Raw genomic sequence first — 24634 nt, forward strand, 5'->3', positions numbered from 1 at the left:
TTTTTTTTTTCTCATGGTTTTGAAGGCTAGAAGTCCAAGATCAAGGTGTTGGCAGGTTTGGTGCCTGGTAACGCCTCGCTCCTGGCCTTGCAGGTGGCCACCTTCTCACGGGGGCCTCACGTGGTCTTTCCTCTGAAAATGTGTATCCCCCCTGCTTCTTCCTACTCCTTAAGGACGTCAGTCGAACGGGATTAGGACCCACCCTTACGACCTCATTTACCTGTTCAACCTTTACCTGTTCAAAGGCCCTGTCTCCAGGTGAGGGTTTCAGCATTGGAATTTTGGAGCGACACAGTTCGGTCCGTAACAGAAGGTGAGGAAGGTTTTGACAGAGACCTTCAATTTTGATACATTCGGTAATTAGGTTATCTTTATTTCCCAGAAACGAAGGGACTTAGGTGGCTGTGTTTTGACTAGCAGATAGGCACTGAGAAGTAAGGGAAGAGAGCAAAGCATTCAGTAGCAGGTGTTCATTCTACAAACAGGAATAAAGGAAACAATCGGGAAGGGGGAAACATTGCATGGGCAGAGCCTGAAAGCTCCTTCCTGAGGGGTCGCCCTCCCCCTGGGGATGCGTTTGAAGGAGCAGTAACACAGAATGGGTCAATTACCCCAGAGGAGAGAGAACTAGCAGTGGCTATTGAGAACAAGCTGAGAGAGAAAGAGAGAGAGAAGGTGACCATACTTCTGATAGCAGATGTTTGCCTCCTCAAGAGAGAAACTGTCCTTTTCTCCACCACTTGGGTCTACGTTTCCTCCTTCCCCTCCAGGGAATGAGGTACAAGCAGACTTCCTTCTAACTACACACCCAAGAAAGCTGGGGGAAATTTAAAAAAAAATAGATTTTGTACAAGCAGATTACTATTTTGTAACCGGAAGCCAAAGCAAAAGACACTTTCAAACTGTAAATAGTAATTTTATCAAGAAGGCAGGTTGCCAGCTGGAGGCACGTACGTCCCGAGATGGGGTCCGCGAAGTGGAGCCGTGGACACCTGGGCCTTCTTCCTGATTGGTCACTTCTGCCCTTACCTGGAAGGTTTGGGAGAGAGGATTCCAGATTGTATTATTTTTTCTGGGTGTTGTTCCATAAGATAATAATGTACTGATTCAAAAATAATAATAATTTAAAGAAGCAATTGCATCTATGTTTGGTTTTTGTTTTTGTTTTGGTTTGATCTTATTGTTTATTGAGTACTTTGATGATTTTTTTTTTTTAAGATTTTATTTATTTGTCAAAGAGAGAGAGAGAGAAAGAGCACAAGCAGGGGGAGCAGCAGAGGCACAGGGAGAAGCAGGCTCCCTGCTGAGCAGGACCCCGGGATCATGAACTGAGCCAAAGGCAGACACTTCACCGACTGAGCCACCCAGTGTTCTGAGTACTTTGAATTTCTTTTAAGATTTTCTGCATACGCGGGCACCTGGGTGGCTCAGTGGGTTGAGCCGCTGCCTTTGGCTCAGGTCATGATCCCAGTGTCCTGGGATCGAGTCCCACATCGGGCTCCTTGCTCAGCGGGGAGCCTGCTTCTCTCTCTGCCTCTCCCTGCCACTTCGCCTACTTGTGCACTCTCTCTCTCTCTCTCTCTGACAAATAAATAAATAAAATTAATTAAAAAAAAAAAAGATTTTCTGCATACGCATCTGACAGGCACACTTAGTGTTTTGGGGTCAGTGTGTGTGTTAGAACTGACTGGTGGAGCCCTGACTCACACTGTCTCGCTACCCTTGACAAGGAGCCCACCGTCTCCAGCCTGAGGAAACTGTGGCTTTCATCACATTCTTAACCAGAGTGCAAGAGCTGATCTGTGCTTCTAAACCTGGGTAACTGCACCTGTATTTTTGACCTCTTTTTTCTTTTTTTTAAGATTTTATTTATTTATTTGACAGATAGAGATCACAAGTAGGCAGAGAAGCAGGCAGAGAGAGAGAGGAGGAAGCAGGTTCCCCGCTGAGCAGAGAGCCCAATGCGGGGCTCGAAACCAGGACCCTGGGATCATGACCTGAGCCGAAGGCAGAGGCTTTAATCCACTGAGCCATGCAGGCGCCCCATTTTTGACCTCTTGTGTAAACAAATCCCAGTGATAATTTAGTAGACTAGGAAAGTGAAAACCTATCTGGTGCTCTGCTAAGCACATTTATATGTATCATTTCATTTTAATCCTCCCAGAAGATGGGACTAATAGGAGTGAGCAAGTGGAGATTATGAGACGGGCCCAAGGTCATCCTGATACTAAGTTCTAGCACTGGAATGTCCCTCTGGGTCCAAAACAACTGCTTGTACCCCCTTGACATTGTGCCTTCACATGGTAGGAACAGTCAGTGACATCCCCCCTACTTTGGTGTGACCTATGTTTTAACCTCTTACTGCTTATATGACTTCTTCTCTCCTGGATTGTAAGGACTCATGTGGGATCTTCCCATCGTCGTCTTCTTTTTTTTTTAAACAATTTATTTTTTTTTTTTTTGGCAGGGGGGACAGAGTGAAAGGGAGACAGAATTTTTTTTTTTTTAAGATTTTATTTATTTATTTGACAGAGATCACAAGTAGGCAGAGAGGCAGGCAGAGAGTGAGAGGGAAGCAGGCTCCCTGCTGAGCAGAGAGCCCGATGCGGGGCTCGAACCCAGGACCCTGGGATCATGACCTGAGCCGAAGGGAGAGGCTTTAACCCACTGAGCCACCCAGGCGCCCCAGGGAGACAGAATCTTAAGCAGGCTCCATGCCCAGCGTGGAGCCTGACACAGGGCTCAATCCCACATTCAGATCATGACCTGAACAGAAGACGAGAGCTGGATGCTGAACTGACTGAGGCAGCCTGGCGTCCTACCCATTTTGTTTCACAATGATACTTTTTAAAAAACAGATTTCATTTATTTATTTGATAGAGAGAGAGAACACAGGTAGGCAGAGCAAGAGGGAGAAGCAGACTCCCTGGTGAGCCGGGAGGCTGATGCAGGGGACCCTGGAATCGTGACCTGATGCCTAACTGACAGAGCCACCCAGCTGCCCCTCTTCTGCCAAGAGTCCTACTGTTAGTATGTGTCGTTTTCTTACATATCCTCCTTTGTGCAAAATCTCATGAAAGTTTTGCTTGCAAAAAAATCTTCATAATGTGATATTGTGCCTGGTGTATAAACACCCAGGTCTTTAAGCACGGTAAGGAGACAATTACAGTCATTGTAAATTCTGTAGGACGTCCAATTTGCTCTATTGTAGTAGAATTTTTTTCTCTAAAGAATACTGCTTAAAGTTGCACTTCTGGGTCTCAAAACCGAGTTGTGGGAGCAAAACTAAAAGCTACAACCTCTGTAGTGAATTATTGAGTTAAAATAGCAGCTTCTAATCAGTCAAAACCTGGAATTCTGATCCTAAGGTTTTAGCGAGAGAATAGGATGATATTAAAAGCATGTATAATTAAAAAACAAACTCTTGAACTCAGAGAACATACGGGTGGTGGCCAGAGGGGAGGAAGGTGGTGGGGGGGTGAAATAGGTGAAGGATTAAGAGGTATAAACTTCCAGTATTAAAATAATGAATCACAGAGATGAAAAAGTACAGCATAGGCTACACAGTCAATAATATTGTAATAACGTTGTGTGGTGACAGATGGTAACTACATTTGGCAAGCGTTGCTTAATGTTTAAAATTGCGCTATGTCGTGCACCTGAAACTAATAAAATAGTATACGTCATCTACACTGCAATAATAAATAATAAAAAAGCATGCATAATCATGCTTAGTGTGATACTATCCCTGGTTCCTGTACCATTTTCTAAAATGAAGATGATATTTTTTATTATTCTTAAAGTAATACATTTTACATTATTACTTTTTGCATTTATTATATTCATTTATCTAGATTTATTTTTGAATGTAGTTGGAGGTAGAGGTTTAAATTTATTTCTTTTAGATGGATGGCTTATCAAGTCAACATTTTTTTTTTTTTAAGAGAGCTTGTGCACGCTGGCAGGGGCAGACAAAGAGGGAGAGAGAATCTTTTTTTTTTTTTTTTAAGATTTTATTTATTTATTTGACAGACAGAGATCACAAGTAGGCAGAAAGGCAGGCAGAGAGAAAGAGAGGAGAAAGCAGGCTCCCCGTGGAGCAGAGAGCCCGATGTGGGGCTCGATCCAAGGACCCTGGAATCATGACCTGAGCTGAAGGCAGAGGCTTTAACCCACTGAGCCAGCCAGGCGCCCGGAGGGAGAGAGCTCCATGCCCAGCAGCGTCGGAGACGGCTAGATTTCAGCCTACCTTACTCTGAGATCATGACCTGAGCTGAAATCAAGAGGTGGATGTTTAACCCACTGAGCCACCCAGACGCCCCATGTCAACATTATTTATTAAATAAACCATCCTGGAGCGCCTGGGTGGCTCAGGTAGGCGTCTGCCTTCGGCTGAGGTCGTGATCCCAGGGTGCTGGGATCCAGCCCTACATCAGGCTCCCTAATCTGCCGGGAGCCTGCTTCTCCCTCTCCCTGTACTGCTCCCCCTGATTGTGCTTGCTTTCTATCTGTCAAATAAATCAAATCTTTTAAAGTAAATAAATAAATAGTCATCCATCTCTTCCTCTCTGTAATTTTATTAGATTATGCTAGATTTCCCTCTGTAGCTTTTGTACCACATGAGAGTACCTGTTTCCCCATGTTCTTGCTAACAGTGGGAATTTTCAGTCTGTTGGATGTTGCCAGTCTGGATAGATGAGAAATGATATCTCAATGTGATTTTAATATGCTTTTCTATTATTATGAGTGAAATGGAGCATTGTTTCATATGTTTCTGGGCCATGTAAATGTTTTGTCCTGTGAACATTGTTTTCATGTCTTTGGCTCATTTTAAAATTAATTTGGAGCACCTGGGTGGCTCAGATGGTTGGGCATCTGCCTTCAGCTTAGGTCATGATCCTGGGGTCCTGGGATCGAGCCCTGCATCGGGCTCCCTGCCCCGTGGGAAGCCTGCTTTCACTCTTCCACTCCCCCGGCTTGTGTTCCTGCTCTCGTTGTCTCTCTCTCTCTGTCAAATAAATAAATAAATAAAATCCTTTTAAAAAAATTAATTTGTTGGCCTTTTCTCTGTTTCTACAAATTTTTTAGGGAGATTAGCCTATTGTTGCGATCTTAACTGCAGATGTTCTTTTCAGAGTATTGTTTTTCTTTTGACTTTGTCTGATATATTTTTTTAAAAAACCAGGCTTATTATGAGCACCTGTCTGGCTCACTTGGAAAAACATCCTATTCTTGATCTTGGGGTTGGGAGTTTGAGCCTCACGTTGGGTGTAGAGATTATCAAAAAAAATAAATAAACTTTAAGAAAATCAGGATTCTCAAGATACACTTTCAAAATAGTAAAAATCACCCTAATACCAGCACTGAACTAAAGAGAGAGACCATTTCTGTCGACCCAAGGTTTCCCTCATGTCCCTTTGCGGTCATTCCTCTCTCCCACCCTCATCCCTTGGGTACCACTCACCTGATTTCTGTTCGCCTTTCTGTGATGCAGGTATCAGCGGTTCCTTTGATTGCTGAGTAATATTTTGTCATATGGATGTCTTTGTCTCTTTACCAGTTGATGACTTTGTCTCTTTACCAGTTGATGAATATTTTGGTTGTTTTCAACCCAGAGCTGTTATGAATAAATTTCTTTAAACATTCTCATGTTTCCAAGTTTTTTTATATTTATATAGTTGAATTTATCAATCCTCTCTTTTAGGCTTTTGGATTTTGAGACATAGAAAGACAATAAAGGAATTCACCATTTTTTCCTTTTAGCTCCTGTATGGTCTCATTTTTTACTTGCAAATCTCTGATTTAAACTCTGTTTAGAGTTTATCCTGGTGTTAGGCATAAATCAAATTTTTTTTTCCAAATGGCTAAGTTGTCCCCAAACACCTAAATCAATCTTTTTAATTGGATTTAGGGAACTATTTTATAATTATTTATAATTTGTAAATTAATACAAATATTTTGATTTATTAGTTATTTGTGTTTACCACTGCTATTCAATTAAAGTTAAAAATTAAAAACCTGGGACGCCTGGGTGGCTCAGTTGGTTAAGCGGCTGCCTTCGGCTCAGGTCATGATCCCAGCGTCCTGGGATCGAGTCCCACATCGGGCTCCTTGCTCAGCGGGGAGCCTGCTTCTCCCTCTGCCTCTGCCTACCACTCTGTCTGCCTGTGCTCATGCTCTCTCTCTCTCTAACAAATAAATAAAATCTTAAAAAAAATAAAAAAATAAAAATTAAAAACCTATTTTTCTTTAAAGTTTTTTTATTTATAATCCTTAAACCTAAGGTGGGGCTTGAACTCAGAATCCTGAGATCAAGAGTCCGGCAAGCCAGCGCTCCACTGACTGAGCCAACCAGGCACCCCAAATCTATTTTTCTTTAAACAGTCAAATACAAACCTAGCAAATTCAATTGTAAATCATGTAATTTTGAATGACAATGCAAAACACTTAGTTTCGTTATCCTTTGATGAACGGTTAATGAATTTACTAGAGTTAACAAATCATAATCCTCTAAACTTTTAAGCACTGTTTACAAACTTAATCAGATTATCTTAGAAATTATTAATTAAAGCTATGAAACATAAATTTAACAAATTAAATTATCTTAAATGTAAATACTATCTACAAACTTAATTAAATCGTCTTAAACCCTTTAATCTATACCACAAATTTAATGTATTTGACTTTCTCAAGCACTTCTAAAATCTGAAGAGACAAAATAACGAATCTGGGACGCCTGGGTGGCTCAGTTGGTTAAGCAGCTGCCTTCGGCTCAGGTCATGATCCCAGAGTTCTGGGATCGAGTCCCACATCGGGCTCCTTGCTCGTCAGGGAGCCTGCTTCTCCCTCTGCCTCTGCCTGCCATTCTGTCTGCCTGTGCTCGCTCTCTCTCCCTCTCTCTCTCTGACAAATAAATAAATAAAATCTTTAAAAAAAAAAATAACGAATCTAAGAAAATCAAACCAAGTGTGTGTAAAGCTGTAATGTAACGAATGTAAAAATGTAGATCACATTCTGGGGGGACCTGGGTGGCTTAGATGGTTAAGCCTCTGCCTTCAGCTCGGGTCATGGGTCCTGGAGTCCTGGGATCAAGTCCCACATGGGGCTACCTGCTCAGCGGGGGAGTCTGCTTCTCCCTCTCCCTCTGCTGCTCCCCCTGCTTGTGCTCTCTCTCTCTCTCTCTGTCAGCTAAATAAATAAATAAAATCTAAAAAAAAAATGTAGATCACATTCTTTTAAATATCTTAAAATCATTATAAATGTAACAGATACTCCCAAGTTTAAACATTGACTACCAACTCAATTATTTACATTATTCTGTGTATTTAAGTTGAGAAATATAGTATCTCAGATTCTCTATGGTGGCATTTTAAGCATCTTAAGAATACACAAAGCATGGGGCGCCTGGGTGGTTCAGTGGGTTAAAGCCTCTGCCTTTGGCTCTGGTCATGATCCCAGGGTTCTGGGATCGAGCCCCACATCAGTATCTCTGCTCAGCAGGGAGCCTGCTTCCTCCTCTCTCTCTGCCTGCCTCTCTGCCTACTTGCGATCTCTATCTGTCAAATAAGTAAATAAAATCTTTAAAAAAAAGAAAAAAAAAGAATACACAAAGCACAGCTTCTAGTTAAAGAACTATTATATAGGGATGCCTGGGTGGCTTAGTTGGCTAAGCGTCTGCCTTCTGCTCAGGTCATGATCTCAGGGTCCTGGAATTGAGTCCCACATTGGACTCCTTGCTCAGCAGGGAGCCGGCTTCTCACTGGGCCTGCCACTACCAGCTTGTGCTCTCTCTCTCTGACAAATAAATACAATCTTAAAATAAAAAAAAAAAAAAAAAGAACTGTTATATACCTTCCTTCCCTCTGGCAACACCACTAAAATGACAATTACAGGGTTTTTCTAAGCGTAACCCGCAAAGACAAAGAGAATAGGAAAGGCGACAATTTTGCAAACTAGAAGGCAGATGATCTACTGGTAGCTAGGTTCAACAGCCCCTGGAAAGTTGAAATCTAAACCAGTGGTGGGCAAGTCAGGAAGCAATCAAATTTGTGCCCCAGAAACTCAGCAGGGAGGCTCAAGAATGGGTAAAAATGGGTTCTTTTGAAAGCAAGGGTAAAGAAGGACCTGAAAACAATAGGAATGATTAAAATTCTATTTGAGATGTGGTTAGAACCACCTTCCTCATCTCCTCCCCTCCTCTACAACCATGAACAGTTTGCTTCACCCTCCAGAAGACTGGAGATTTGGTCTCTGGAGTGGTAAGGAGGGATACCATGGCCTCAAGCCCCAGGTCACTGGGACTGAGGGACTCAGTGTTGAATATGGCAAGAGATGAAAGGAAAATCCACAACCTGATTTAAGAGACTCACTCTGACTCTCCCAAGGCTCACATGATGCTGTAGGCAGCCAGCTCCTGCCCTCTAGGCAGAAAGCTGGAAAATTCTTCTCTGGAGAATCAAACCAGGCCAGGTGAAGAGATCAAAAGATACTCATACTCAAGGATCCTCCAACTAAAGAACCCCATCAGACCACCCTATAATGAGGTCCTCCTCTGGACAAGCCCTGCTTAATGCTAGAACTGCCAATCATCTTCCTAGCACCCCACTCCTGAATACGCATGGACAGCTAAGAGTTCTCAGGCTGGAAAGGCAAAACGAATCATCAGGGCCACCACCACCACCACCAAAACCCAGAAAATATAATTTTGGAGATAATAAAGACAATGCACACAGAACAAAATATTCATCAGTAATAGCCTCGGCAGGGTAAGACGAGGTATGATAACCATGAAACAAGAACAGCACGCCATTAAAAAAATTTCAGAAAATTAACCAGAACTTTTAGAAAAGAAAAAACTGGATAGGAAAAATGAAAAACTCAACAGAAGGGCTGGAAGATAAAATTGAGGAACCCTTATAGAAAAAAAGAAAAGAGGGAAAATAGGGAAAACAGAAAAGAAAGGAATCTGACCAGGACATCCAGTAGCTACGAAAAAAAAATCCGGAAAAAAAATTATACAAAAAAATGTCCTAGACGTGAAGTAGCCCCAAATTAAAAGCTCTTACCAAGTGCCCTACATAATGAGTGATGGAAGATTCTAATCAGGTATCTCAAGCAAGGTCCACTGAGACAGAAACCATACTGCTCTTTTACCAGGGAGTTTATTTTAAAGAATTGTTAATGAACAGAGGATGGTTAACAACTTAAAGGGGAGTAAAAGAGGGCAACAACCAGTACACAAATGTTTATGAAACTTTGTTCATAAGAGCTAGAAACTGAAAACAACTCAGAAGCCCAGGCATCAGAGCAGCAGCTCGGAAGAAAATCCAGAAGCTATGAGAGTGCGGGGGTGAATCAGACATGTTTACAGCATTCCCAAAGTAGAAGCCTAAAGGAGGCAAGCTCTCCATAGCCCCAAAGCCAGCTTAAGAGTTCAGTACTTTAGGGGCACCTGGGTGGCTCCGTGGGCTAAGTGTCTCCCTTCCACTCAGATCATCATCTCAGGGTCCTGGGATCGAGCCCCAATTCCCCCACTTGTGTTCTCTCGCTTGCAGTCTCTCTCTCTGTCTCTCAAATAAATAAATAAAATCTTAAAAAAAAAAAAAAAGAGCTCTATTTTATTGTGGTTATCATCATGTTACTGATGTCACAGAGGACAATACTCTGAATAAAACAACGAAGGCTCTTATCTGCAGTATGATCCAGAAGACTCAGACTCTGAATCAGGGGAAGTTTCAGGAATACATCTATTTATTCCACTTATATTTTCCTTTTTTAGATACATGCAAGGACAGTATAAATGTATTATATCAGAATTAACAAAATACATATATTGTGTCAATATAATTTATAAAATTAGTGGAGTAACAAATGCTAAAAATAACATAACAAAATACACGTCTAGTGATGAATAAAAGAGCCTTTCAATAAATATAAAATAAATGATGAAAAATACATGCTGGGCATCTGGGTGGCTCAGTCTGTTAAGCATCTGCCTTCCACTCAGGTCATGGTCTCAGGGTCTTGGGACCGAGCTCTCATCAGGCTTCCTACTCAGCAGAGAACGTGCTTCTCCCTTTCCCTCTGCCATTCCCCATGCTTGTGCTCTCTCCTGCTGTCAAATAAATAAATAAAATCTCAAAAAAAAAATTGTATGTCATTTTTTTTTGCTGGTGTTATTTCTTTCCACATCGCACATAAAATAATGCTGTGACATGACATACAATGGATAGTGTATTAGATCTGATGAAATATGGTATTATTTCACATGAAACACATCCAAAGGAAAAGAGGTTCCCAGCACAGTGAGAGTTTTCAAACTCCTCTTCTCCACCATATACTGCTTCTGTCTCCTCTAGGTAACAGCTGTCATCTCAGCCTGGCTCCCCTCCTAGTCACAAAATGGCTACAGCAACTCCAGCAATCACATCAAAGCACAATGATCAGTGCCCAAAAAGGTGCCCTGTTTCTCCTTGTAAGTGATAAAATCTTCCCAAAGCTTCTGGAGCCTTCTCCTGGTGTCTCATTGGCCAAAATTTTATCACATGCCCATACCAATCCCTGGCAAAGGGGAAAAACTGCCAAGAATCACTGGACCCATCATGTCCTGCCTCTTGGAGCCAGAGATGAGGTCTGCACTCTGTGCATAAGCTATGCAGAAGAGAGAGACTGCTGGACAAACCCAGCTCTACTAGGAAAGGCAGATGGGTGGCAACCGACATTGTCTGCTATCAATTCCTAATCACATTCATTGTGTTTGAAATTTACTAACTGGACTCTCCAAGGGCAACTGCATTTCTGAATTCTTGATGAAGTATTTCAATGCAGTCAGCTCTTACTATAAATTTCTTTTTATTTCATTTTCATTTTAGCCTCAGACTCATTTTATCCATTAATGATGTTGGGGCGCCTGGGTGGTTCAGTCGGTTAAGTGCCAGACTCTTGGTTTCACCTCAGGTCATGATCTCAGGGTTGTGAGATTGAGCTCCATGTTGGGCTCTGCACTGAGCATGGACCCTGCTTAAGATTCTCTCCCTCTCCCCCACCCTCTGCCCCCTCCTCCCTCTCTCTCTCTTTAAATACTACTACTACTAATATTAATAATAATGTTTCTTTTATTCCTAATGTATAAAAATTACTACTATTCCAGAGTGAAATTTTGGATAGTTGAATATCTAAGTTTTGCTGTAGTTAGACAAGTTGAACCAAACACAGAAACAGAGAGGAGCACATACTTGATGTTGTAAATTTGCATGGAAACCTTCATAACTGTCTGATTTAGATAAGGTGAAGTAAAATTATCTTCATAATTCATTTAAAAAATAACATCTTTCTGCCTTTCGGAAAACCAGTGCTTTGTAAGCTTTTGAGTAATATTGAGAGCTAAAGTTACATGTGGGGTTTACCTTGCCGTCCTCACGTCTCCATTTCTCCGTGGCCTGTTAAAAACAAAATCCTTCTTCCCCTCATAAAACATCTGATTCCACAAACTCTCCATGACACAGTATCTCAGTTCCACTGTGTGAAATCCCCTAATTATATATGATTTCCAAAGCAGGGAGAAATTTGATCTGGTAAAATAACAGTGGTCTGCAAGAGAAAGCAGAAACAGCCATGTGCTAACTTACAAACCTATTTCTTAGACAGACGCTTAGATTTGGAATCCCCCATTGAGTGTGTGGTATCTAGCAAGTCATTCCAAGCCTGCATGAGCAACTTTGTTTTTTAACTGGATGGATGATAATTAAACTGTTGAGGAAATACAGCAAAGAGCATGCAATTCTTAATGATTATTGATGATTAATAAATCAAATACCCAGTCAGAGTGAAAAGCCGAAATAAATGTCTTTGAAGAATACGATCAAGAACCAAATATTGTTAGATAGTTGAGGAGGAAAGAGATACTTGGTATTTGAGGCTGAGTTGGCTATTGTAGGTATGAGGGACTAGTCAGCAGGTGAACAAGAGGGGAAGGGAGAAAGAGGCAAAGACCTCCTTCTTCGGGGTGTACCCCATATCTGGCACCCAGCTGGGTTCTTTGGATTTATCTCATGTCATCCATCCACAAGTCAGTGAGGGGACATCGTCATTATGTCCATTTTGGAGATGAAACTGAGGCCGGAAAAGATGAAGACATTTGCCCAAGGTAAAAGACAAAGAACAGGGTTTAAACCCAGACCTGTCTAATCACAGACTCTCTCTGGTTTTTGTCCCAGTGGAAGGATTTTTCAGTTAGGGGAGTGGTGGGATTAGCACAATATCAGCCCGGGGTGAGGACCGAGATGTGCATTGTCCAAATATTGTCAGATGCTGAGATGCCCAGCTGGGCCCATTTCTTTCCCAGTGACCCCTCAAGAGCTGTCGTGCCCAGTGGGGGAAAGGACCTAACGTTTAGGGACCTTCGCCAGATGAACAACAAATGCCTCATCATCTTGCCTTCATAAATGGTAAAGAAGAGGTGCCAAGGGATTAGTGAGAAGCCTTTGACCTCTTTTTCAAAAGGAAACTCAATTCCCAAGTTTATTACAAAGATTTACTGGAAATACATAAGAGATCTAAAAAGATGGTAAATATAAATAAAAATTTTTAAGAATTCCACCAATGGTCACTTGATTTCTACTAAACTACCAAATAGTGGCAGGTACATTCTAACAAGGCTCACTGCCCATCCTTCCTGGAGCAGGTATGAAGCAATGCACGACAACTAGACCGGCAAGGTCAGCAGATGCCTCCGCAGCGGAGTAGACACAAGATTTCTAAGCCGTTAGGGTCAGTTTCCTCATTCATAAAGAGTCGCCCACGGCTCACAGGCCTTTGGGAGATTCAGGAGACCTGGGGGGAGCACAGTAAAGCCCGTTTTCCCGCCAAATTTCAACAGTCCTGTGAAAACAGTGCAAACTCCTCTGCAGCTTTTCTTGCCGGAATGTTCATTAACAAAACATTCACATTTAAAAAGAACAAGATGCTCTGGGTGCCTGGGTGGCTCAGTCTGTTGAGCCTCTGACTCGTGATTTTAGCTCAGGTCATGATCTCAGGGTCCTGGGATGAGCCCTGCTTGGGCTCCGTGCTCAGTGTGGAGTTGGCTTGAGATTCTTTCCTTCTGCCCCTCCCTCCATCCTGTGCCTACGTGCACACTCTTGTAGCAGAGAAATAAGAACAGTGTTTAAAACAGTATTTATAGGGTGCCTGGGTGGCTTAGTGGGTTAAAGCCTCTGCCTTCGTCTCAGGTCATGATCTCAGGGTCCTGGGATCGAGCCCCGCATCAGGCTCTCAGCTCCACGGGGAGCCTGCTTCCTCCTCTCTCTCTGCCTGCCTCTTGGCCTACTTGTGATCTCTGTCAAATAAATAAATAAAATCTTTAAAAAAAATAAAAAATAAAAAAACAGTATTTATAGACTTTAAGATTTTCAAAATAGAGATAAATAAGTAACAATAACTATATATGAATAACTATATATGAATATATGACTTGGCATAAAATGAGCTAATACCAGAATTGTTAGCAACCACTTTACAAATATTTGGGGGGATACCTCTTAGCTCAGCTTTCTTCAAGCTGGATCTGTCATGTGAAACAGTTGCATTTACTGCTACACTGATGTTCATTCCCTCTGCATATATAAATATTTTTTTTCGATATTTGGATTAAGGGTTTATATTTTGATCCTTTTCACGAATGATCATTAACATTGTTCTGTGTTATTTTTTCACGTATTCTTTTATTGGCTGCAAAGTATTCCATCTTCTAAGTGTGCCATAATTATTCAATTAGTCCCAACTATCAAATCCTTAGGTCAGTTCTGATTTTTCATTGTCATAATTAACCTATGACAAACATTCTTTTTTTTTTTTTTAAAGATTTTATTTATTTATTTGACAGACAGAGATCACAAGTAGGCGGAGAGGCAGGCAGAGAGAAAGTAGGAAGCAGGTTCCCCGCTGAGCAGAGAGCCCATGTGGGGCTCCATCCCAGGACCCTGGGATTATGACCTGAGCCAAAGGCAGAGGCTTAACCCACTGAGCCACCCAGGTGCCCCTATGACAAACATTCTTATATCAAAATGTTACAGGATTTCTTCTTTAGTGCCCATGGTTCTGGGTCATGCTGCTTAGAAGAATGAGGTAGACAGGACAGACGAACAGTGGTGGGCAGCAAAGCAAAGTTTATTGAGTCGTAGTACAAAGCTCCTGAAGAGGGAGGGGACACATGAGGGTTGCCGATTTGGTGTTTAGATCTTGAGTTGTTTTGTTTTGTTTTAAAGATTTTATTTCTTTATTTCACTGAGAGAGAGAGAGAGAGAGAGAGAGAGAGAGAGAGAGAATGCACCAGCAGAGGGAGCTGCAGAGGGAGAGGGAGAAGCCAACTCCCCACTCAGCAGGGAGTCCAATGCCAGGCTCCATGCAAGGCTCAATCCCAGGACCCTGGTATCATGACCTCAGATGAAGGCAGATGTTTAACCAACTGACCAGGTGCCCCAAGATCTAGGGGTTTTATGGGTTTTTTGGTTTGGGTGTCTTAATCTGATTAACTCCGTGTGCCTGTCATCCAATCAGGTTTTTGTCATCTACCTATCATGTGGGAAAGGGTGGGGTCCTTCCGGGGTGGTGTCAAATCCTTTTAAGTGTGGTAACCTCTTAGGGCAGGCACCTCTTGTCCCTGCCTGCCTTTCTCCCAACTATACTTCATTAAACATGATGTACACATTTCTGATAAATTCCTGAGGATAAATTCTTTTTTTTTTTTTAAAGATTTTATTTATTTATTTGACAGAGAGAGAGATCACAGGCAGGCAGAGAGGCAGGCAGAGAGAGAGGGGGAAGCAGGCTCCCCGTGGAGCAGAGAGCCTGATGCGGGGCTCGATCCCAGGACCCTGAGATCATGACCCGAGCTGAAGGCAGAAGCTTAACCTACTGAGCCACCCAGACACCCTGAGGATAAATTCTTTTTTTTTTCCTAAAGATTTTATTTATTTATTTGTTAGAGAGAGAGAGAGAGAGAGTGTGTGGGAGCACAGGCAGACAGAGTGGCAGGCAGAAGCAGAGGGAGAAGCAGGCTCCCTGCCGAGCAAGGAGCCCGATGTGGGACTCGATCCCAGGACTCTGGGATCATGACCTGAGCCGAAGTCAGCTGTTTAACCAACTGAGCCACCCAGGCGTCCCCTGAGGATAAATTCTTAACAAGTAGAATGTTTGAGTCCAAGGGTAGGAATGAACATCAGATTTTTGAGGATTATTGCCAAATCAATTTACGCCCTTCTCAATGATCATTAAGGGCTTTTATTTTTCCTTGTCCTTACCAATATTAGGCTTTATCACTTAAAAAAAAAAAAAAACGAAAACACAACTTTACCAATCTGAGAGACAATAAGTGGTAAAAAATACCTAATTTCTCTTTTAATAAGTATAGTATATGGAGCATAATTGAGTCTTAACAAGGCTTAGTAGTGATTCTGACTGCTGTGTTCTGATGTGTAGAACTGATCTGCCGACCCGTAGCATAAAGGTCATATTTGAAGAAAGCTTTGTGCCTCAGAACAAACCCTGTGTTTCTGAGTGGGAAGTAAGGAGGCTTGGATTCTGGTTCTAGCCAGTCATCTTTCCTTAGGCAAGTGTTATATTCTCAGTAATTTGCCTTAAATACCTCAGGGGAGCCAGTAGGATGTTTGTCTGTGTGCAAGTTAACCTGAGTCTGTGCCCTGAGAATCCTCCCTCTAGAGGACAGTATTGCAAGCACTTCAAGAACTGCCTCCTACATCAGTCCTGGAGGGCTAATTAATTAGTCTAATTAATATCAGGAATAATTTTTCACTGATGAAATGAGTAATGTGCAAGATAGGAGACAAGTAAGATTATAGAAGTGTTTCCTTGCCTTTTAAAAAATTTTTTACTTTATTTTATTTAAAATATTTTAAAATATTTTAAATAATATATTTTAAAATATTAAGAATTTAATAATAATAATATTAAAATAAAAAATTTTAAATAAAGATATTAAAAATTTAAAAAAATTTAAAAATATTTAAAAATATTTTTAAAATATTTAAAATTTAAAATATTTTATTTAGAATATTTTAACAATTGTGTACATCTCTCTGCCTTTTTTCAAACAACGGAAGAAATAAGCTTGGTAACAACTTTGCTGGAGTAGTGCCTCATCTAGAGCTCCATTTGTTCTGGAATCCTCCACTTCCCCAGGGATTTAGTTGCTTGATTTGGCTAGAAGGGTAGCTGATTACGTCATTGTAATATGGACACACTTGCCCCAGAGAGATAATTCCCTGTGAAGGCTCCCACAGCGTGCCCAAGTGCATGGTGAGGAGGGGATTCCATTTAGCTTCCAGAAATGTAGTGTGGACTCTTGTGGTACCTGCTTGGTGGTGTCTTTCCCGTGGCAGAATTCAACCCAAGACTTGCTTTCACGGTAACGTACCTCCGGTGATTTGGTCGTAGAGAGAGACAACACACCACTTTTAACATAACCTCTTGGAAACATTTTGCTCCTCTGTATGAATTGCAAGAGGTGGACTAAATTATTTCTGACCTCCCCATTAGTTCAAAAGTTCCAGATCATGTGGTATAGAGACAGCATTAGATTTGGATTGCCTGGCATCTTTCCTCAGTAGAAAAGAAATCTTTATCATATTTAATGTTAATTTCAATGATGTCTAATAGAAAGGGAATAAAAAAGGAAACTGAAGTTTAGAGCGATTAAATAGCAAAGTTCTCTCTCCAGAATCCGTGCTCTTTCTACTGATGTCCCTGTGTATCATAGAGATACAGTATAAGATACTGTAACGGATAACTCTGCTAGGGACTAAACTGTGTCCTCCTAAAATTCCTATGTCCAAGCCCTAATCCCCAGGGTTGGGATTTGGTGATAGGGCCTTTGAACAGGTCATTAAGGTTAAATGAGGTCATAAAGGTGGGGCCCTGATCCAATATGACCGGTATCCTTATAAGAGGAGACAGACACCAGGGATTCACAGGGACAGAGGAAAGGCCATATAAGGCCCCAGCAAGAAGGTGGTCGTCTGCCAGCCCAGGAGAGAGGCTTCCGAGATGCCAAACCTGTCAACAGCTTTCCAGAACTGTGAAGCAATAAATTCTGTCATTTAAGCCCTTAGTCTTTTGTTACAGCAGCCCTAGGGACCAAAACACCCTCACCTCTGTGGGGATGGGGTGGAAAGATGTTTAAGAGAACCATTTTGGTGAGGCTCCTGCTCAGGAAAATCAAAAGTGGCAGGGTAAGGGATTTTCTGCAAGTTCTGTGAGACTTTAGGTGTTTGTAACTTACATATTCTATATGTAAACCTATATGAATAGTAAGCCTTTAATTAAAAGTCCTACTTTCTGTTGTGCAGGGTGCCAGGTAAGATGGTATAAAGAGTCTCCACAGCCCTGAGAGTTGGGTGGTTACCTTTCAGATATCTGGGAAGGGGAGGAGGTTGGAAGAAGGACCTCAGGAGACGACAGGGCACAGGAAGGCAGCTCTACAAGGAGAGGAAAGCTGGCTGAAGCCCAGGCCTGTAAGCAGAGAGAAAGGAGTGACGAGCAATGAGGTGGTCAGGCAGTTCGAAGGCTGGGGAGGAGAGGTTCTAGAACCACACCAAGAAGGGCCTAGGGACGGGGCAAAGAGCTTGTAGGGACCAGGGCAGTGGCCCAAAAAGGCATACCCAGGACCTGTGAGGACCCCAGGGAGCGATAGGTAGGTGGGGATGGGAGAGAGGAAGTATAAATAAGGGCAGGGCCCATAGCAAGTTGCGCCTGCTTAATTCTGCCGTGGGCAGAGCTTTCCGGACTATCGCTGTAACCTTACACGGCTATGCTAGTGAGAGAGGAAGCCCACCGGTTTCTCTGCACCGTCCCCTTACCCATCTGTTCCCACGTAGCCCTCATTTAAGTGTGGAAAAAATCTGGTTTGTTTGTCAAGTTGGTGGAAGCTTTGTCATCTCAATAATTCCCCAGTTCCATTACAGGTTGAAGGACGTGAGACAAATTGGATAGGCTTCAGGGGGCTCCTCATCGGGGCCAGGAGTTGACACTGCAGTGAAATCAGCATAGAACTTATATGCAGGGGTGCCTGGGTGGCCCAGTGGGTTAAGCCCCTGGCTTGGCTCAGGCGAAGATCTCAGGGGTCCTGGGATCGAGTCCCACATTGGGCTCTCTGCTTGGCAGGGAGCCTGCTTCCCTCTCTCTCGCTCGCTCTGCCTGCCTCTCTGCCTACTTGTGATCTCTCTCTGTCAAATAAATAAAAAATCTTTAAAAAAAAAAAAAAAGAACTTATATGCAGTCTGTAACCATGGAAATGAGGTTTGCTCCAGATAAACCAACAGGCTCCTAGAAGTCCAACGGGCCATGAGCAGGTCCATTACCAAGAAGCACCCTGTGTAATGACCCTTACATGCATCAGGCAAAGCATAATGGTGCTTTCCCCGGTGCTGGTCATGTAGGAAAGTGTCCACTCATTGTGTCCGCCCTGCAGACAGGAAGGGAGGCAGAGAATGGAGCCATTACTTTGGAACTGGCTCCCCAAGTTAGAGAACGCCTACTCTCAGAGACCCTCAAGAGACCAATGGCCATTTTGGTCTGCGTGATTTTAACATCGATTGACATGATAGATTTTTAAGATTCCTTCCAGCACTTCAATTTTGTGATCCCAATCTCTAAGGAGAATGTTGACTGATGAGCAGACCTCACTTCTGATGTGATGTGACACCAGACGGCAAAGTTATAGCTGACGTTGGACACATAGTCTTAGTGGCTACTGCAGGGAATTTGCAAAATCCCACACCAAGCTGTACTTGTTGGGATTGGGTTTCGGAATCAGTTTTATTCCTATCCATCTCTATTCAATCACAGGTAGTCTTTAGATGGTGGAAGATCTCTCTGAGGAGTGAGTATCGATCAGCAAAGCCTGGAGAAGCAAAAGACTCTCATGAAGAGTTCCTAGAGAATTCCCACCTTCAAGGTAAGGAAGGGAGCACGTTATGTACTTCCTGCTCAGTTTCCTTTAATTAGTGACAGATTTTGTCACAGAAATAGCCAGCATATCGTCATTTGAAATACTGATATGTTATTACGTACTCAAAGACAGATAATTGCTAACATATCCCGAAATTTCTCTTGCGAAAAATCTTCAAGTGTTTAAGATTCCAGGTTAATGTGTCGGTTCCATTAATAATCTTAAATCGCATAAATACAATATTTTTCCTACAACATTGAATTAAAATGGGTTTCCTTTAGTTAACAATAAATTAAAAGGTTATTTGAAAACACAGTCAACTTCTCAAATCCTTGGACTCTCATGCATTTTGGCAAAATTGCTGCCACTTCTTTTTAACATCAAGTTTTGCTTCAGAAGTAGCCTTAATCAGGAAGCACGTGGTTTGCCCTCCGGTTTCCCCTGTGCTTTTTGCTTTCACAATATGAAAATTTCCAATAAGAAGCTGGGGCGCCTGGGTGGCTCAGTGGGTTAAAGCCTCTGCCTTCGGCTCAGGTCATGATCCCAGGGTTCTAGGATCAAGTCCTGCATTTGGGTTCCTGGCTCAGCGGAGAGCCAGCCTCTCCCTCTGCTGCTGCTCCCCCTGCTTATGCTCTCTTGAGCTCTCTCTCTGTCACATAAATAAATAAAATCTTTAAAAATAAAAAGCAAATGGTCTTTAACAAACTCCTAGATACCTATCACCTGGCTTCAATGATACTCAAAATGTGGCCCAAATCTCCACACTAAGCCACTGTTCCCACTGGATTAGTTGGAAGCAAATCTCAGTTGTTACATCATTTCATGCTAAACCACTTCAGTATGTGTCTCTTAAAAGGAGTCCCTTTAACTAACCTCCTTAATAACTATTTACCTTCAGTACAAAAATGGAAAACAAGAAGCCATTTTAGAAATTTTTATTTTATTAGGAGTTAATATCAAACTTTTATATATGTGCTCTCATTTTATCATTACAATATCCTTGTGAAATAACCAGTATTATCCCCATTTCACTAATGAGGTTAAGAATAGATATGCCTTTCCAGGGTGCCACAGCTAATTACGGGCATTGCCAGGAAACACCAAGAGTGGAAAAATCAAGTGCATGAACCTTTTTTTAATTTCCTTTTAAGTTTAGAAGTTCTATTTATTTATTTTATTTATTTATTTTTTTTAAAGATTTTACTTATTTATTTGAGAGAGAGAATGAGAGAGATCATGAGAGGGGAGAGGGTCAGAGAGAGAAGCAGAATCCCTGCGCAGAGACCCCGATGCGGGACTCGATCCCAGGACTCGGGGACCATGACCCAAGCCAAAGGCAGTGGCCTAACCAACTGAGCCACCCAGTCGCCCCACAAGTACATTAATCTTATTCTTAAAGACACATTCTGGGTGGATCTTTGATAATCAACATTCTTAAAAGATATTCTACTGTTTAAATTATAGCATGTAACAGTTGTTTTTTTAGGCAGAGAGTAGGTTTGGTTTGGTTTTGTTTCCTTAAACAGTTGAAAGTCTGGATTGATTGACTTCAATTCCTGTTGTTGCATACATCTTCTTTAGTTAACCTCCTTATAGAAAGTACTTAACGCATTAGTGGTTTAAAAAGAACCATGTTGGGGAAAGGCTGTCCTCTTTTCATTGAATAAAAAATCAGTCCAGGCACTCCTTGCTTATTTAACTGTAAAATAGACAGGTTTCTGCAGTGATGAAGTCAACTGCTATAGGGGAGCCTGAGTGGCTCAGTCATTGGAGCAGATGACTCTTGGTCTTGGAGTGACTCTATTCCACGTTGGTTATAGAGATGACTTATAAATAAAATCTTAAAAATAAAGTAAACTGCTATATAACACATTTCATTTTTAGGTCAGAATCCAATTTACTTTCTGAGCATTGTAGTAACTACCGCAAAGCTTATGTCTAAGCAAGAAATATTCACGGACAGACCATGTGATTTTCCAATCACAAAATCTGGCAAGGGACATTGGCCTTGCTTGTGTTCTGAGTACAGTCTCTTGTTTGCCCCAGACACCTCCCACACCCCTGCCCCCTGCTAGGATATAGGGGTGGGGGGGTGGGGCAATAGTGGCTTGGGGATAACACTTGTGGGGTTCCTGATCCTGGGAAAATAGGCAATAAGGTGGGACTTTTAAAATTGCAGTTGGAGGGGCTCAGTCAGTTAAGCATCTACCTTCTGTTCAGGTAGTAATTTCCGAGAGTCCTGGGATCGAGCCCCACGTAGGGTTCTCTGCTCAGCAGGGAGTCTGCCTTTCCCTCTCCCTCTGTGCCCTCTCTCACTCTTGCTCTCTCTCAACTAAATAAATAAAATCTTTAAAAAATAAAATAAAATAAAACAAATAAAAATAAATAAAATAGAACAGCAGTCTGAGAGCTGCAGTCTCAGGACTGGCTGGTGGCCTCTGGACAGGAGTAGCACTGAGACACTGAATTAAATCACCTGGCAAGTTCAAAGGCACCTGTGTTTCACTTTTTAGACTTCTACAGCATCCGGGTCTCTGGCAGAGGAGAAAACTCCAGACAGTGATATTATTTGGCCTCTTTCTCCTCCTTGGTCCTTAAGGAATCCCTCAGAAGGCATCCCTACAGAAGAAGAGGCGTGCGCTGGGCCCAGAGAGAGGCTCAGGGGTCAGTGGCCAGAATTTGAACCGTTGCTGCTCCTACCCAGCTGTGTGACCACAGGCTGACCCTGACTCCCTCTGTAAGCCCACTTTCTCCTCATACCTGGGGAAAAAACTGTTATTCCATGTGGTCACTGTGGGCATTCAGTGATCTGACACCTGAACCATATTTAGAGCCACACACACTACATAATCAACTCGTAATCATTATTTGCTGTTTTTAAGTATTGATGTTTGACTTGGTTTGATTTTTCCCATTCGCTTCTTATCATATTCCCAAGATCCCCCCCCAAGGTTTTTCTCACCTAAAGTTCCTCTCCAACTCATATGGTACACACCTGGCGATAGGTCTCTAGAATCTGGGTCACCCTTGGTGTCCTGGCAGAGGACCGGAACCATATTACTCTTACTTCCTTGACCTCTCAGCAGCACTGAACTTGGAGGGGACATTTTCTTCTCCTGGCTTCCAGGAGCACCAAGCTCTTTGTTCTCTTCCTGCCTCACTGGTCCCTTCCCAGCATCCTTGTCGGCTCCTCCTCTTCTCTGCAAATCTAACTGTTGGGGGCCTAGGGTTAGCTCCAGTGCCTGTTCTCTTGTCTGTCTGGGCTTAACTCCTGGGTGATTGGATCTGGGCTCCGACTTTAAATGCCATCATACACTGACAAGTCCTAAAATGATATCTCCAGCTGGCCCATCTCCCCAGAAACTCTCCACTCAGATTTTTATCTGGCTGCTCCCTTGACATCTCCACTTGAGTTACTTCTAATGGGCTCTCAAATGTAACATGTCCAAAAATAGCTCCTGATCTTCCCTCCTGCCAAAAAAAAAAAAAAAAGAAGGCCCAAATCCTATAGTTAGCTTTGGTCCCTTTCTTTCTGTCACACGCTAGATGTCATCCATCAACAAAACCAGAATCTGAACGGTGGTTCACAGCCTCCAAGATGGTTCCTAAACATGCCCACCTCTCAGTGTTCACAGTCTTGTGTCATCCCCCCCCCCGCACTGTACTTGGTCAGCCTGTGTGACCAGTACAATCTGGCAGGAGTGATGTTGTGTCACTTTGGAGGTTAGGTTATAAATGACACTACAACGTCTGACTTTTCTCCTTTCCCTCTTTCTCTCATCACTTGCTCTGGGGGAAGCTGGCTGCTGTGGCTCAAGGCAGTCCTGTGGAGAGGCCTGTGTGATGAGGAACTGAGGCCTTCAGTCAGCTGCCATATTCAAGAGCTTTCTTGAATGTGGACCCTAGAACCACTGTCAAGACTTCAAATCATGCAGACCCACATAAGGTCTTGACTGAACCTCAGGAGAAACAGACTCTGAGCCAGAACCACCCACTCCCACATTCCTGAATCTCAGAAACTGTGAGAAAATAAATGTTTGTTGTTCTAAGCTGGTAAATTTGATAATCATTTGTTACTCAACAGTAGATAACTAATACAGAACGTTTCTCACCAATTCCAACTCTGGTCCAACCAACAACAACCTCTCAACCAGATTATTGTCTGCCTTTTTTTTTTTTTAATTAAAAATTTTTTTTTCAACCAGATTATTGAGTTAATCTTCTAACTGGTCTCACTTTTCCTACCCTTGCCCTACAATAGTGTGGTCTTGTCACAGTAGCCAGTATCAGCCCTTCAAGACATATATCAGGTCACATTATTTATCTGCTTTAAGACTTTCAGTGGCTTCCCATCTCACTTAGGGTAAAAATCCATATCTTGTAGTGATCTTCAGCCACTCTCCTCTCTTGTGTACTCTACTTTAGGCACACTGGCCTCCCTGGTGCTTCTTGAATAAACCAAGCATGCTCCTACCTCAGGGCCTTTGCACTTGCTATTCCCTTTGTTAAGAATATATTTTCCCAGGGGCGCCTGGGTGGCTCAGTGGGTTAAGCCTCTGCCTTCGGCTCAGGTCATGATCTCAGGGTCCTGGGATCGAGCCCCACATCAGGCTCTCTGTTCAGCAGGGAGCCTGCTTCTCCCTCTCTCTCCGCCTACTTGTGATCTCTCTCTCTGTCAAATAAGTAAATAAAATCTTAAAAAAAAAAAAGAATATATTTTCCCAGATGTCCCCATGATTTGCTCTTCATTCAGAAGAATGAAGAGCTGAAACTACCTTATTAGAGAGTGTTTCCCTGACTACCACATAAAATAACAATCCCCTCTTCCTTAACCTGGAAGACCAGATCTCTCATAACACTTTTTACCAATGATATAATCTATGTTATTTGTTCATTTATTGTCGGTCTCCATCACTAGAATGTAAATTCCACTATGGTAAAGACTTTGCTTTACTTACCAGTGGGTCTTTGGCACCTACCTAGAGCAATACCTAGCTCCATAAATAGTTGCCGTATGAATTATTTGAGAGAACTCTTAGGGAGTGGGACAAGGTAAATTCTACAACAGATCCTTCTTAATTACAAATCTGGTCCTAACAGAGTTCAGGTTTCTGATCAATGGTTTCTTCCAGAGGGGGAAAAAAGCCCTTACACCAAGTCTGGTCACACTACCAGACTGATACTTTTAAGACAGTTTTTCAAGCCCAGGGACTACATCTTATTAATCATTCCTTTTTCAAGATCAGGTACGTGGTAGGTAGTTAGTATATTCTTGTTAAAATGAATGAAAATACATTGTCTGATGAAGGAATATTGTTTAAATAACAAAATTACTGTGCTCCAACTTTATTTTCATGGCTCTAAATTCATATAAGAACACAAGGAGTAGATTCTAGAACTTACTAGTATATTTATACTTATGGTAGTTACAAGCAGCTCTGGAGGAACACATCACATAAATCTGCATGAGTGTGCTTGGCTGCAATGAGAGTACTACAGATTGGATGACTGAAATACCGGGAATAGACCTTCTCCTAGTTCTGGAGGCTAGTTCAGGCTCAAGGTGCTGGCAAGGTTGGTTTCTTCTGAGGCCTCTCTCCTTGGCTTGCAGATGGCCACCCACTGTGTCTTCACAGGGCCTGTCCTCTGTGTGTGTGTGCCCACTTCTGGTGT

General features: G+C 42.3%; 1 protein-coding gene across 1 annotated transcript in view; it reads left to right on the plus strand.

Moving 5' to 3' along the window:
- LOC111144591 (F-box protein 36) overlaps window positions 1-24634 on the plus strand; it is an 89007-nt gene that overhangs the window by 42363 nt on the left and 22010 nt on the right. Inside the window, exon 2 of the mRNA XM_022498965.1 lies at window positions 18863-18967. Coding sequence (XP_022354673.1) covers window positions 18863-18967 — 105 coding nt within the window. The remainder of the gene's footprint in view (window positions 1-18862; window positions 18968-24634) is intronic.

Source organism: Enhydra lutris, unplaced genomic scaffold (assembly GCF_002288905.1).
Source record: "Enhydra lutris kenyoni isolate GAN:26980312 unplaced genomic scaffold, ASM228890v2 scaffoldscaffold1, whole genome shotgun sequence".
NCBI lineage: Eukaryota > Metazoa > Chordata > Mammalia > Carnivora > Mustelidae > Enhydra > Enhydra lutris.